Here is a 15,874-nt window from a genome sequence, read left to right as displayed (position 1 = left end):
AGTCTCATTATTTCCCATTAGAATCAAACTGAAAAGAAGATTACTATGATGAGGATCATGAGCAAAAAGACAGAAGTTAAACAAATTTAAAATGTGACACAGTATTAGTTGTACAAGCAATATGGTGCATAATTTTATAAAAGAGAAAATTGAAATATAACATTAAATTATTGGAGTGTAAATAAGCAAGTCATTCACGTTATCAATTTAAAGACAAGCAATATTTTTCTGTTTACCTTAATAGGAAATCTGTGTAACTGTCACACTTAACACCATCTTGTTTCCTCTTTCTAGATGATGAAATATCTTATCGGGTTGAAGAAACAAATATTATTTGCAACAATATGATCTTTTTTCTGCATTATGTTAGCTATATATTCTTTTATTCTTAATTAATCACTGTTTTTTAATAGACACATGGATTTATATATCATTTTAAAATATGTAACAACAAATATACACTGGGTCTAATGGGATCCCTATCAGATTTTCCTTTAACTAAACTATACCATAAATCCCTCAAACAAAAAAGCTCTGCTCAGTAATACAGTAGGACGAAAATGCACATTCCATCCATCTTCAAGAAGCGTAGCAGAAGTGATCACAAAACTACTGCCCAATATTCTTGGCATTCATTGGTTGTAGAATCTTAGAACATATTCTGAGCTCAAATATAAGGAGATATCTCAGTCAGGATGACTTCTGTAGCATCTTCCTCACATTCCAAAATGTCACTCATGCTAACCCCCACTTTTACTTTTCTCGTATGACATTCCATAGGAAGGGCAACAGGAATGATCAAAAATTTTTGTTTTTGAGAGCATCATTGAGATGATGAATTAAACTGAACTGCCTGGCACTACAAAATATACGCAAACTATAACACAAAAGCATGCCTACAAAGTTTGAAGGACCAGCCTTAAATGAGAAATCTAAGATTATACTATGACCCGAAGTGTATCATTCACATAAAGATAATGAAGACATTATTAAGACTAATTATAGAACACACAGAGGTGTTTGTGCAGTCATTACTCCCATGCTTGATACAAGAATGGAATGGAAGAACCCCTAATAACTAGTACAATGAGACATATCTTCTGTTATGCACATTATGTAGATGTAAATAAACATTGGCATCTAGTTTCCTTATATTAAGTTTAACAAAAATATGGAGAGGGAAGATTGCTATTTACCATATAGAAGAGACCTTGGGTCACAGACAGACACAATGAAAAAGACTGCTAAAATATTAAATTTTTTGTGCTAAGTCCTTATTCTCCAACAGAATACACAGATACACTTTCACACAAGCACAAATCACACATTCGTAGGAACTGTCTCAAGAGCTAGAGCCTGACTACAACTGCATCTGACAGAGCATAAATTTGCTAGGATGAGTGGTGGGGTAGGAAGGAGGCATGCGATGGGTTGGGGGAGGGATGGCGAGATATGTACAGGTGAAAATAATAGTGCCACCTGGTGCAGCATACAGGGAATTGCTCAAGACATACTAGGGCTGTTGGTGAAGCATTGAGAGGCTGTCATGGGTGGGATGGATTGGAGAGGAAAAATGTGAAATAGAAAACAACTTGTAGCTTGTATGTACATTGGTGGGGTAAAAAAAGTGTGTAGTGGAGTGGAGGTAGGAAAGAGGACAGGTATGTTGTAGACAGGGGCTAACAAACATTTAGGCAAAGGGGGTAGAGGGGGGGGGGGGGGGAGTGGGGGTGGGGTTGTTGAAATGAAGGATAAGTTGTAGGGAGAGTTCCCACAGTGCAGTTCAGAAAAACTGGAGTTGATAGGAAGAATCCAGATGACATGGGCTGTGAAGCACCCAATAAAGTGGAGCATGTTATGTTTGATAGCATATTCAACAACTGGGTGGCTCCAGCTATCCCTTTCCACTGTTTGATGGCGGCCATTCATGCAGAAAAGCAGCTCATTAGATGTGATGCTCATGTAGAAAGCAGCACAGTGGTTGCAGCTTAGTTGGTAGATCACATGGCTGCTTTCACTGCTGGCCATTCCTCTGATGGGGTAGGAGATGCCTGTGACAAGACTGGAGTACACAGTAGTGGGAGGATGTATGGGACAGGTGTTGCATCTAGGTATATTGCAGGTATATGAGCTATAAGGCATGAAGTTGGGAGCAGGTGTGTAGTAGGTACAGGCAAGAATACTGTGCAGGTTTGGTGGGTGGCAGAATACCACTGTGGGAAGTGTGGAGGAGATAGTGGGTAGGACATTTGTCATTTCAGGGCATGATGATAAGTAGTTGAAACCCTGGCATAGACTGTGAGTCTGTTGCTCCAGTCCTTGGCAGTACTGAGTCATAAGAGGAGTGCTCCTTTGTGCCTGGATAGTGGGTATTTTGGGAGGTGGTCAGTGACTGGACAAGGAACAGGAAATCTGTTTCTGGACAAGAGTCGGAGGGTAAATTCAGTCTGTGAAGGCCTCTGTGAGACCACTGGTATATTCAGAGAGGGATTGTTAATCACTATAGATGTGACAGCCACAGATGGCTAGGGTATATGGAAGAGACTTCTTGTTATGAATTGGATGGCAGCTGCTGAAGCAGAGGTAGTGTTAATGGTAGGTAGGATTGATGTGGATGGAAATACTGATGTAGTCAATCTTGAGGAGGAGGTTAACATCGAGGAGTTGGCTTATTGGGTTGAGAAGAACCATATGAAGTGAAAGAGGGAGAAGATATTGAGGTTCAGGATGAAAGTGGATAAGGTGTTCTTACCTTTAATTTGAATCACAAAGATGTGATCAATGGATCTGAAACAGGTGAAGGGTTAGGGATTCTGGGTGGTTAGGAAGGGTTCCACTATATGGCCCATGAATAAGTTGGCATATGATTGTGCCATGTGGGTGCCCATTGTTGTACAATGGATTTTTCTGTAGGTGACCATTCAAAGTAGAAGCAATTTTGGGTAAGGATATAATTGGTCATGGTGATCAGGAAGGTAAGGTAGGTCTGGAATCAGTCAGGCATCGTAAAGTGTAGTGGTCACTAGCAGCAAGGTCATGGCTACTGGGGATGTCTCTTTAGAAGGAGGTGGCATTGATAGTGACAAATAGAACAACAGGCAATATAGAGTATCAGTGGAGGAAATAGTTGATGTCTTTTATGTAAGTGGGTAGGTCATGTGGACACCATAATTGGCCACAATGTGGTGTCCAGGGTGGTTGATTTCATGCACTTTAGGAAGCATGTAGAAGGTAGGAGTAGGGGGAATGCTGGGGGTGAGGAGAGAGATAGATTCAGGAGAGAAGTTTAAAATGCCACCCTTAAATGTATGAGAGGAAGGAAGCATTTTTATTATCGATGATGCTGAGTGAGAATAAAATATATAGTTTTTATAGTTCTGTCTATAATTGGACAATAGTAATAGTGAGTTCTCAGGCATACCATTGAAGCAACTTAATAGTTTGGCCCTCCACCATATACAAGTATTAAGAGAAATGAAAAATAGAAAATTTCAATCACAGTTAATAAATGTTCACATAATAACTTAGCTGTCCCATATGATGAGATACTCATCTTCAATTAATTACACAATCCTGTACTGTTTCCTATCTTTATTTCTAGATTGATTTATGAAATAATAATTGAAATTAATAATGTAACAGAAACTAGTTGAAATTCATTTGTTGAGAAAAGTTGTAAACCTTTTGTTATTTCCGCAGAGTGTGAGAGTCATAAGCTGGCCTCTGATGTGATCACACATATTTTTGTGCAACCAATGTAATTTTGGCTTTCTAATGTGAAAAATCAAAATACTGTATGATATACTGAAATGTGAGAAGATATATATATGTATAAAATATGCTGCAACAATAATCTTCAGATTTATTTAGTTAAAACCAACAAGAAAAGTTGTAACTCTGTGTTTTATTTAAAATAATAGAAATTTTAAGTGTACCAGTAATTTGTAATTTCAAATATTTCCAATAATAATAATAATAATAATAATTTTAACTGTACATCAGAACTATTGCTTATCAATGATAACATCAAAAATAAAATATTTTATAAAATAATTCCTTTCCATAAATTTCAACTTGAAATATTATGTACTATGTACAAATCAAACAATGGAAAATCCAGGATGGAATGTAACATACTGTGAGAAGGAAAGTTGTCGCTCACCATATAGCAGAGATGCTGAGTCGCAGATAGGTACGACAAAAAGACTGTCACAAATATAGCTTTCAGCCTGTAAGACCTCCATAAAAATTAGAAGAAAAATACACACACACACACAAATGCAACTCACACACACACCTAACTGCAGTCTCAGGCAACTGAGGCTGCACTGCGAGCAGCTGCAGTAGTGCATGATGGGAATGGGGACTGGGTGGGGGTAAGGAGGAGGCTTGGGTGGAAGGGGGGTGGGAGGGATAGTAGGGTAGGGATGGTGGACAGTGATGTTCTGTTGGGGAGCACACAGGCACGAGGTGGAAAGAGGATAGGGTTGTGGTCTATGTGGGCATGACAACTAACAACCTGTTTGTCTGCATGAATGGCCACCAAAAAATGGTGTCCAGGAAACAAGTGGACCATCCTGTTGCTGAGCACGGTGCCAAACATGACATCCTTGATTTCAATGACTGCTTCACAGCCTGTGCCATGTTGATCCTTCCCACCAACAGCAGCTTTTCTGAATTGTGCAGGTGGGAACTTTCCCTGCAATATATCCTTTCTTCCTGTAACCCTCCTGACCTCAACTTCGCTAGTCACTGTCCTCTCTCATCCATCCCCTTCTCAGTTCCCATTCCAGCACTACACATCCCTCATTCCTCCATTGCATCCAGTCTTTTTACTTCCCTCCTTTTGTGCTATACGCCCCCTCCCCTCCCACCACCATCACCACCACCACCACCACCACCACCACCACCGTCACCACTCTGCTGCCATCCACTTAACCTCCTGACTGCACATATATGCCCTATCCTCTTTCCACCTCGTTCCCATGCAGTCCCCAACAGCACATCACTGCCCACCATCCCTACCCTACTATCTTTCTCCCCCTCCACCGAAGCCTTCTCCTTACCACCACCCAGTCCCCACTCACATCATGCACTGTTGCTGCTGCTCCGACAACTACTGTTGAGGAAAAGTAATGCTAGGGAAGGATCTCCCATTACACCACCCACATTACATTACTGGATATGTGGTATGTGACTGCTTCATTGATGTACTGGAGTTGGAAGCTTCCACAACCATCACAAAGAAAAGTGTTCACTGATCTTGAAATAAACAGGATATAGCATGTTGGCATGAATAATGCTCTGAGACTCTTTCTTCAAAATGATCAGCATTAAAAGAATTTAGACAGCAGTCCATAGAGCAAGTTTACTGAAAAATATGAACAAGCAAATACTGGGATGAAGGAGATCTTCAAACAATATTACAAGTGATTTTTGGAAATCATTCTGTACAAATATATGGTGGAAAGTAAAAAGATTTAAAAACTAGAAATTGCTCTCAACATCAAAAACATTATTGCACTCTGGAAAACAGAAAATATGATCTCATCACAGAGACCCAGTCATAAAGACTTTTGAACACCATCTCCCCATCAGGTCTTAAACCACAAACAATATAATTTGATCTCATAGTGGAGAATTACTTTCTGTGCAACCCATTCCCACAACAGAACTAAAACTGGTAATGACACTAATGTCTTACACTATCCACAGTGACTGACATTTGTTGTGCAGTGATAGCTCATTTAGTGTCAGGGGCATTAAAACATCTGCTAAGCATATGAAATGTGGACTGCAGAATTGCTCCAACAATACCAGATAGTGGTCATACTGAAGCAAGGAATAGAACCCAATTATGCTTAATCTCATAGGCCAATTGTTGAAAACTCGCACAAAATGACTTCAGAAAAGAAAGGGAAACATGAAAATCACACGTTATTAGCAAAGTGACACCTTGGCTCATTAGTTTGGAAACACTTCCTAACTGCAATGCAGTCTTCTTTTCTTATTTTTTCTGTAATTGAATTGACTCATTTTATGTGATTTCCTGTGATGATTTAACAACTGCCTCCTTGGATTGCTTTCTCTGAAACGCTTCTTTACACAAAATTTAACAAATTAAATTGTATTATCCATTAGTCTTCATTATGCATTACAAACTACTGCATACTAACATAAAATTTAATCTATTCCATGATAAATTCGAATCATTATTTGAAAATGGATTTCCACATAAGCTAATCAGAAAGATTATGTGGAATATTAATAAAAGTGATTGCAGACAAACAGGTACTTGATGTTTTTTAGACCAATTTATTTTATTTCTCACTAAAAAAAAAAAAAACACCGCACCTCTTACATATACAATGTATTTGTACCAAACTTGCCCAACAGTTTTTTTTAATAGGCAAATACTGTACATATTATTTTACAAAAGTGTTAAATATACCTTCTACAAGAACATCAAAAATCTTCAGGAAAACCACAAAGTTTAACAAAATAGCAACAGTAACTAAATACAATGACCTAACATGGACAAAATTTACAGTGGAAAGATAGCAATGGCCTCTTGTGGCTGGTAAGTAAACAGTCTATCAACATATGGTGTGATAACAGTGGTGCTGCTTTACATCATTTCATCATTATCATTAGTTACAGATTTCTCCATAATAAAAGCTACAGTTAAAACTGAAAAATGAAATAAAATATATATTTTAGACAAATATGTAACTAATGATAATGACAAAATGATGTTGTAATGCAGTGCTCCTTTAGTCATGCCATCTGTTGATTGATTGTTTACTTAGCATGCACAAGAGATCACTCCCACCATTCCACTGCATGTTTTGTCCATGTTAGGTCATCATCTTTAGTTACTGCTGCTATTTTGCTTAACTTCATGGTTTTCCTGATGAGTTTTGACAACTTGTCAAAAACATACTTCACATGTATGTAAAATGGTATATACTTGTCTATCAAAACTAATTGTTGTGCAAATATATTGCAGCTACATTGCTTATTTAAGTTGTGTGTTTGATGTACACTATGTAAATTTATATTTGTTACTGTAGTTTCATTAGGTCATCTGAAGATGGGCAGAACCTGAAACGTGTAATGAGGAATAAAATAAATAGTTCTAAAAAACATCTAGTATCTGTTTTTCCATGATCATCCAGCTTTCTTAAATTCCAAGACTTGTAGTCAAGTTCACGCTAATAAGAAAGGACACTAATAGCCATGTAAAAAATCATGGGCCATTCGAGGGATTAAAGTATCTTGAGAAAGTAAAAGGAAAATGTATCTGTTGATAAGAACAAATAGATATCATGCAGTAGTTGTAAATTACAAAAACTTACTCAAAATTACTAAGAAATATTTTTAAGAAACCAAGGAAAATGCACATAATGTCAGAAATCTGTAATTCTGAAAATAAACTCAAGGCTATATGGGTCATGGGTAGCAAATATGTTTAGTAATTATTATTTAAATATAGTAGTTAAAGTATAGGGAAAACAGTTCAAGAGAAAAATCACAGCAGTATGTTGAAAAAGCAGTCTCATAAAAATCAGTCATATGAATTTTTTGCCAACATCTACTTCTGAAATTAAGAAAATTATGTATTCTCTCAAAAATAAAAGCCCATCTGGTTTTGATGGTGTTTTCTACAGAGTACTAAAGAGTTGTTCTCATTTAATAAGCCCTGTCTTATCTGAAACATATGACACATCACTATGACAAGGCGTTTTTACCGAGAGACTGAAATATGCCATTGTACAACCCCTCAATAGCTACCAACCTCTTGCATTGCTAACATTGTTTTCCAATATTTTCAAGAAGGTAATGTATTCTAGTATAGTATGTCACCTGAGTAATTATAATAGCCTCAGAAAATCACAGTTTAGAGTTTTGAAGAGTTGCTCCACTGAGAACGCCATTCATATGATCATTCACCAGATTATACAAGCATTAGATAATAATACAGTGGTGGCTGATATTTACTATGATCTGTCTAAGGCATATGACTGTGTGAATCACAGTATTCTTGCAGATAAATTTAAGTTTTATGGTTTTGATAGTATAGCCAACCAGTGGATAATGTCATATCTAATCAAAAGGATGCAGAAGCTGGTGGTTAGTAATTCAACCAGTGTTGCTTGGGAATATTATTCTGACTGTGGAGATCATGTGTGAGGTTCCCCAAGGCTCACTCGTATGTCCCCTATTATTCCAATACTGTGAAAATAAAGTTTACACTCACCATACAGCAAAGATGCTGATTTGCAGATAGGCACAACAAAAAAACTGTCACAAATAAAGCTTTCAGCCCATAAGATCTTTGTGAAAAATAGATGACACACTCACACACACACACACACACACACACACACACACACACACACACACACACACACACACTTATGCAAAACACAACTCACACATATGAGTGAGTCGTGTGTGTGAGTTGCATTTGCATGTGTGTGTGTGTGTGTGTGTGTGTGTGTGTGTGTGTGTGTGTGTGTGTGCAACTCACACACACGAGTCGTGGTTTGCATAAGTGTGTGTGTGTGTGTGTGTCTGTGTGTGTGCGTCTGTGTGTGTGTGTGTGTGTGTGTGTGTGTGTGTGTGTGTGTGTGTGTGTATCTGGCAACTTTCCTTTTCATAATATTGTCTGCTATTGTTCCTCTATGTAAACAATCTTCCATCTAATATCAACAAGCAGAATTAGTTCTTTTTGCAGATGACTCTAGTGTTGTAATCAGTCCAAAACATAAACAAAAGAAATAGTATACAGAATTCTTGAAAATATCATTGACCAGTTTCCTGCTAATGGTCTCACCGTGTAATCTTTCCCTCCCAGACATCAATATTAAATTCACTGTCTGAGCATCTTCACTATTTTCAAAAGCTTCAAGAGGTGTAAGACATACAAAACAGTAACTTTTTACATGTCTTGATTATCTCCTTGTTGTTGTTGTGGACTCAAAATCTAGTTGTGCCCGGGATACATTCTTGCTGCTGAAAATTTTTATTTAATGTTGCAGGTTCTTGTTGCACTAAAAAACTGTTGAAGATTTGCCTGTTGCTATAAATATCTTTTTATTTTATCCCATTCTTCTGTATGACACTGATTTCACAATATCCATTTTTGTCACACCACAAATTACAATATTAGCAAAATACAGGTGTTTCTATCTGAGGCATGCCCCCACTAACTTACATTCTGTGGTACTAACTACATTCCAAAGACTTCCTGGCAGATTAAAACTGTGTGCGGGACAGAGACTTGAACTCAGGACCTTTTCTTTCACAGGCAAGTGCTCTACCAACTTTTTTTTCTTTTTTTTATCTAATTTTGTTCTAGATTGTTCGTTGAATTTGTTCGTGGCGGACGTCCGATGACGCCTGTTCAGGTTGATCGTTGATTCATTCACTCAGTTTTTTTGTTACAGAAGGTAGCTAAACGCTCTGACCGAACATGCTGAGCTACTGTGCCAGCTACCAACTGAGCTACCCAAGCATGACTCATGACACATCCCCTCAGCTTTACTTCTGCCAGCACCTACCTCACCTCCGACTTTCCGAACTTTACAGAAGCTCTTCTGCAAACCTTGCAGAACTAGCACTCCTGAAAGAAATGATATTGCAGAGACATGGCTTAGCCACAGCCTGGGGGATGTTTCCAGTTTTAATCTCAGTCCGGTACGCAGTTTTAATCTTCCCGGAAGTTTCATATCAGTGCACACTCCACTGCAGAGTGAAAATGTCATTCTAGATACATGCCAAAGAGTTTACAACAGGAGAATTATCACCAAGATATAACATTATTTTATGACTGAGTCTGAAAATAAATTTAATAATTAGCATTAGATTGTGCAATTAATAATCTGAGTTTTAAGTATGCCACAAATTATATATTTTCAAGTAGTCATAAGAGAAGAGTAATTTTAACTGATAGTATGTATCAATTGTAACACATTAATTTCTTTTTTATACATTTTAGCTTGAAATATAAAACATTGTATACAAAATCATATGAGTTCTTTTAGGGAAACAGCTGAGATAATTTTAAGCTATGCAAGAATCAATAGTATGCACCCTATCAGTTATCTCTATAAAAAAATATAATGTTAGAGGAGGATGATTAATTACAACCTTGAGTTTTAAACAGACACAACATACTTAGTTCTGCACATCTGTGGATACTACATAAATAATAAGTGTAAATGGCAAGGAAATAATAATTAGGATGAAAACTCCAAATTTTTTAGATGTCCATATTGATGAGAATTTAAATAGGAAAAATGCAATTATGAACTCTTAAAATAATGTAGATTAACTGCAATTGCAATTAAAATCATTGCAAATCCTAAGGGGAGAGAAATCAGTATGCTGATATATGTTGAATATTTTCATTCAATAATGCTTCTGGAGTAACTCATCTTTAAGCAAAAAAAAGTCTTCATTGCTCAAAAATTTGCTGTAAGAATAATATGTGGTGCTCATCCATGATCACCTTGAAGACATCTGTTCAGTGAGTTGGGTTTTCTGACCACTTCTTCACATTGTATTTATTCCCATGTGAAATTTGTTGTAAGTAATCAACTGCAGTTCAGAAGAAATAATGATGCACATAATTACAATACCAGAAGCAAAAATGACATTCATTACTACACATTAAATGTCCTTAACATAAAAACGAGTGTGCAATGCTACAACTAAAGTTCTAGAAACTTCCAGTGTCTGGCAAACAGCAAAGAAAATTTAAAAACAAGTAAGAAAGTTTCTCTTTGACATCTCCCTCTATTCTCCAGAAGAACTTATGTTACTGTAATATGTAAAAGATATTGGGTAGGAATTACTAACTGCTCTGCATGTACTCTCACTTATAAATTAATTAGCAATGTGAATGTAGAAAGACTCATTCCTTATCATTATGATTTATTGTGGAAATGATCCATGGAACATGAAACTAGCTAACTAGTAGTAAGAGATCATAAGAGATATGTGCCACCCATATCGTGGGAGGTGCAAATGACTGCAGCAATCTTCATTGATCTCAGCTGCTTATGAAAATGTATAATTCATTGCAATGGTACACAAGCTTCACATTCTTACAATACTATGTACCTTCCTCACTCATTAATATTGATACTATTCTACCACCAACTGTTAAATTCTTATGTTATGCAGATTATATACATATATACCCAAAAGCAACATCTCTCCAGAATAACTGCTATGTTCTGGATTGAAGATGACATTTTACTTAATTATTAGCTGATAAGAAATTGATTGAATGAAATTTTCACTCTGCAGCAGAATGAGCACTGATACCAAAATTCTTAGCAGATTAAAACTATGTGCTGGACCAAGACTTGAACTCAGGCGTTTTGCCTTTCATGAGCAAGTGCTTTATGAGTGAGCTACCCAAGCACAATTCATGACACTTCCTCACATCTTTACTGCTGCCTGTACCTCGTTTACTACCTTACAAACTACACAAAAGCTGTCCTGCAGAACTTGCAAACAGAGATTCCTGTATCTACATACAACAACAGAGGAAAAAAATGAACTTTATTTACCATTATTAAAGATGTCGGTGATTCAGAAAGAAGTTCAATAAGCAGCAACAAATATTTTTGATCAATTGTCCATTGCCATAAAATGCCTGACAGGTAGCAAAAGAAGATTTAAATCTAACTTAAAATAATTTCTCCTGGACAACAACATCTATTACAATGATAAATTTCTACTTAAAAACTGATAACTAGAGAAAAGACCATTTTGTAAGTGTAATTGTGTGAGTAGGACTAAAAAAATAATGTGATGTTAATGTTAACACTAATCATGAATGCATATCCTGTAAACTTATTCATTCCACATCATGTTGGAATGAGAACCATTCAAATGATCTATGGAACATGAAAACATGTAACTAACTACAATTACCAACTTGTGTGTCTTGTGTTTGTGCTAGCATAAATTTATCGTAAGTGTCACACACTGCAGAGCCAAAATATGACCGCCTACTTAATAGCATTGAGGTCCACCTTTAGATTGCAATACAGTAGCAGTTCTGCATGGAGTTGATTCTACAAGTCGTTGGTAGGTTTCTTAAAGTGTATGGCATTAGATGTCTTGCACAGTTCACACATTTATAATATATTATGAGCCAGTTGTCTGTAGTCACAGAGCTGGCATATGCTAGCATTGTGGGTGTTTTCCATCAGATTCAGATGAGGGGCATTTGTTTGCCAAGAAATAAGTGTGAGTTCACTAGCATATTCATCAAACCACAGTAGCAAATTCTGGTGTTGTGACAAGGACAGTTATCTAGCTGGAAGATGCCACCTCCATTGGAGAAGACATCGAGCATCACAGAGTGCAGATAGTCCATAGCTATCACTGTAGCTTTGATTGCTACCCCAGACCCCATGGAAACCAGTGTGAACCTTCCCCATCACCCACTGGCCTGCATCCATGGCTCAGTGCATGTTTCGTGTAGTTGTTCACATGGATTATGGTGTATCCAAACAAGACCATTGAAACATACGTCACCCAACCAAGCAACGCATTTCCATTAATCCATGATCCAGTCATAATGATTTCTTGCTCACTATATTCCTAACTGATGATGTTGCTGGGATGACATGGTAATCTACAGGTGTTGTCTGCTACAACATCCCACATTCCTCTATGTGCACTGTATTACATGGTCTGAAATTATTTTTCTTGCACCAGCATTGTATTCTGTATCTGTGCCATGGATCACTGTCTGTCCTGTTTTATAGAGTGGGAAAGCTCCTAACCTCCATGTCTCATGATAATAAATGGATGTCCAACGGCACCTACTTATGATTTCTGGAATGTAACAATATTATGAAAAGGAAAGTTGCTACTCGCCCTACTCACCATGTAATGGAAATGCTGAGTTGCAGATAGGCACAACAAAAAGACCGTCACAAATAAGCTTTCAGCCAGTATGACCTATGTCAAAAATAGATCACACACACACACACACACACACACACACACACACACACACACACACATGACTTCAGTCTCTGGCAACTGAAACCACAGTGTGGCTTCCGTTCCAGAGACAGCAGTTGCGTGTGTGTGTGTGAATTGCGTTAGCATGATTGTGTGTGTGTGTGTGTGTGTGTGTGTGTGTGTGTGTGTGAGAGAGAGAGAGAGAGAGAGAGAGAGAGAGAGAGAGAGAGAGAGAGAGTTTTTTCTTTTTGTTGTGCCTGTTTGTGACTGAGCATCTCCACATTATGGTGAGTAGAAATCTTCCTTTTCATAATATTGTTTTAGTAAAAATCAAATAAAGAAAGGATGCTTTTTCTGGAACTGCCAATTTCCTCTTTGCACTGATACATTTGCTCGGATAGTATATAATTTTGGATAATAATACTCATATTTTTGCTTTATTTGTTACATATAAAATCTTCTATTATGTTCTTAGTCAGCAGCCAAAGCTGTTTGTGTACAGATTGAGCCATGCTACATAGATTCCAAACATACACTGAAGTTTCATAAAATAATTTAAACTTTGACAGTTTCAATGTGTATTCATTCAAAGAAAATGCAGCAAACAAGTAATGAATTACAAAAGATGGGCGAGACATGCATATTTAGGAGCAAATTTCTCTCACAAAAATGAGAAACCAAGTCTATATAATAAATAAATAAAAAATAAAAATATTATTTTGGGTTATAAAGAGCATAACATTTTATGTAGTTTGTAAGGAATAAGCATATAACAAATGTTCAAAATGTCTTCCACTTCTTTCTACATATTCATGCACTGATGAGATCATGTACTGTTGGTCCCTTTCAAATACCTTCTGGACAGTGTAAAACAATGTAAACTCCAGGTTGGAGTATCAACAATACAAGGAAAAGGATAGATTATTACTCAATGTTAAGATGTCAGGGAAAAGAGTAGATTGCTACTCACCATTAAGATGGTGTGTGTCACCTTTATGGTGAGTAGCAACCCAGCCTTTTCCTTATATTCTGGATAGTGTCAAGTGTTTTCACAGACTTCTATGACAAAGTGATGAAGCATTTCTGCAGTAGGACTGTCTGCTGAATAAAAAAAATTAAGTCATCTAAGAAATACTAAACTGAAGGACAGATGCTGGAGGAAACTGTAGACCTCAGAAATAGTCTTGCACTACTTACTCATTTGTCACAATGCAAATTGTCCAATGTATATTGAACAATATCATAAAAACTTGCTGGAACCCTTTCACACATAAAGTACTTGCATCCTCTTAGGTGCAGGGCTACTCCTTGTAGTATATCTAAAAGAATGTTCTGAATAAAGTCTTAGTATAGAATGCCTGTACATTAAGTTGGAAGAATATACTGACCTGCAAATCACCAGCAATTCCAGATCACACATTAACTTTGAGATGCTGTTGAGTTTACATGAATTGTACCATGAGTGTTTTACCTATTTATGAATGGTGGATATGAAAATGTATTCCAAAAATCAGTTGATAGTTTTACCTTGATATGTTATTTATTTTAAACTTTCATTAATAGTTGAAAAAAAGGATTTTGGGACATACATTTACATGTACATCTTTTTTATTTTGACATGAAGAACCCACCCACAAAGTATGTTACACCTCATATAAGGTAAATTTTCAATTTTTTTTTCTGAAATCAGTTTTTTTCCCTTGTACAACAGTTACCATCAAATACAAGTACTCCGAGACCAGTGTTTGTGATGATTCATGGTGGTGGCTTCAGAACAGGTTATGCTCAGTCATACTCACCTGATTTCTATGTTGACAGTGGCATTTTAGTTGTTTCCATACAGTACCGTCTCGGACCACTAGGTAAGGAATTTGTACCGTTAGACAAAATTCTGATTGTTAAAATTAATTGTCTTTTACAGAGTATTTTCTATTTAATTGTGCAGACGACTGTAACCAAAGAATTCCCCATTAAAATGATAATAAATTAGACAAATCTAAGTCAGCTTATTATAGGATAAAGTGACAAACTGACAGATGGTTTTGATCAGTAGGGTAGTTAATTTTCTTATGGAACAAGAGGGATAAGAAATTAAGGTGAAATGATTTAATACAAATAATAAAAAATGGAAATACTGGGGCATGAGGGGAGCACAGATGCAGGGACAAGGTGAGTGACATTGATTGAAGAGTGAATGGCCAAAGTGTGTGGCCAAAACTGATAATGACTTTTATCATATTATAAATATGATTCTGACTAAAATAAAAATAAATGTGTAATAAGTAAATCACTTTTCTCCATTGACAGAACGTCACTTTTTTCAGCAAATGTATCTTATATATTCCCTTGATTATATTTAATAGAGGATGAACTGTAATGTACATCCCTAAAAAGATCTATGCCACTAAACTTTGATGAACATTAACAAATTAATCAGTCTGTGGTGATTCATACATACATTCTATATTGGTACAGAATCTATGGTTGAGTCACTCTTCTGATCATAATATATCACAAATACTTCAAACAAAAATCTATGCCTAGTAGTTGAAAAAAGCATGGGTTATACCCATCTGCAGATATAGCAGAAGTGATCCACAAAACACCCATACATCTATAGTAGAATATTATAACATATTATGTGTTCAGATTTAATGCTATAGTACTCAACATCACAAGCGCTATGATTATATCATTATCATAAACTATCAAAGATATAATTTAGTGAAATAGGTCAGTGAGTGGGAAAAGGAAGAAATATTGCTCTAATCAGATAAGTATCAGCACTACAGTTAAGGGAACATGATATTTATCATCATCATCCTCCTTTCAAGTTTTAGGCCTTTTAATCTGTTATGGTCTCATTGAGAACTTCTCC

The 15,874-nt window shown here is 36.5% G+C and overlaps 1 protein-coding gene across 1 annotated transcript in view; it reads left to right on the top strand.

Annotated features, from left to right (window-relative positions):
- The window catches only part of LOC126327663 (esterase FE4-like), a 139,963-nt gene that overhangs the window by 33,096 nt on the left and 90,993 nt on the right, over positions 1-15,874 (top strand). Inside the window, exon 4 of the mRNA XM_049995906.1 lies at positions 14,708-14,858. Within this exon, the coding sequence (XP_049851863.1) occupies positions 14,708-14,858 (151 nt within the window). The remainder of the gene's footprint in view (positions 1-14,707; positions 14,859-15,874) is intronic.

The sequence above is a fragment of the Schistocerca gregaria genome, chromosome 2 (assembly GCF_023897955.1).
Source record: "Schistocerca gregaria isolate iqSchGreg1 chromosome 2, iqSchGreg1.2, whole genome shotgun sequence".
Taxonomy (NCBI): Eukaryota; Metazoa; Arthropoda; class Insecta; order Orthoptera; family Acrididae; genus Schistocerca; species Schistocerca gregaria.
Note: the sequence above shows the minus strand (reverse complement) of the source record. Positions and strands in the feature narration are given on the sequence as shown.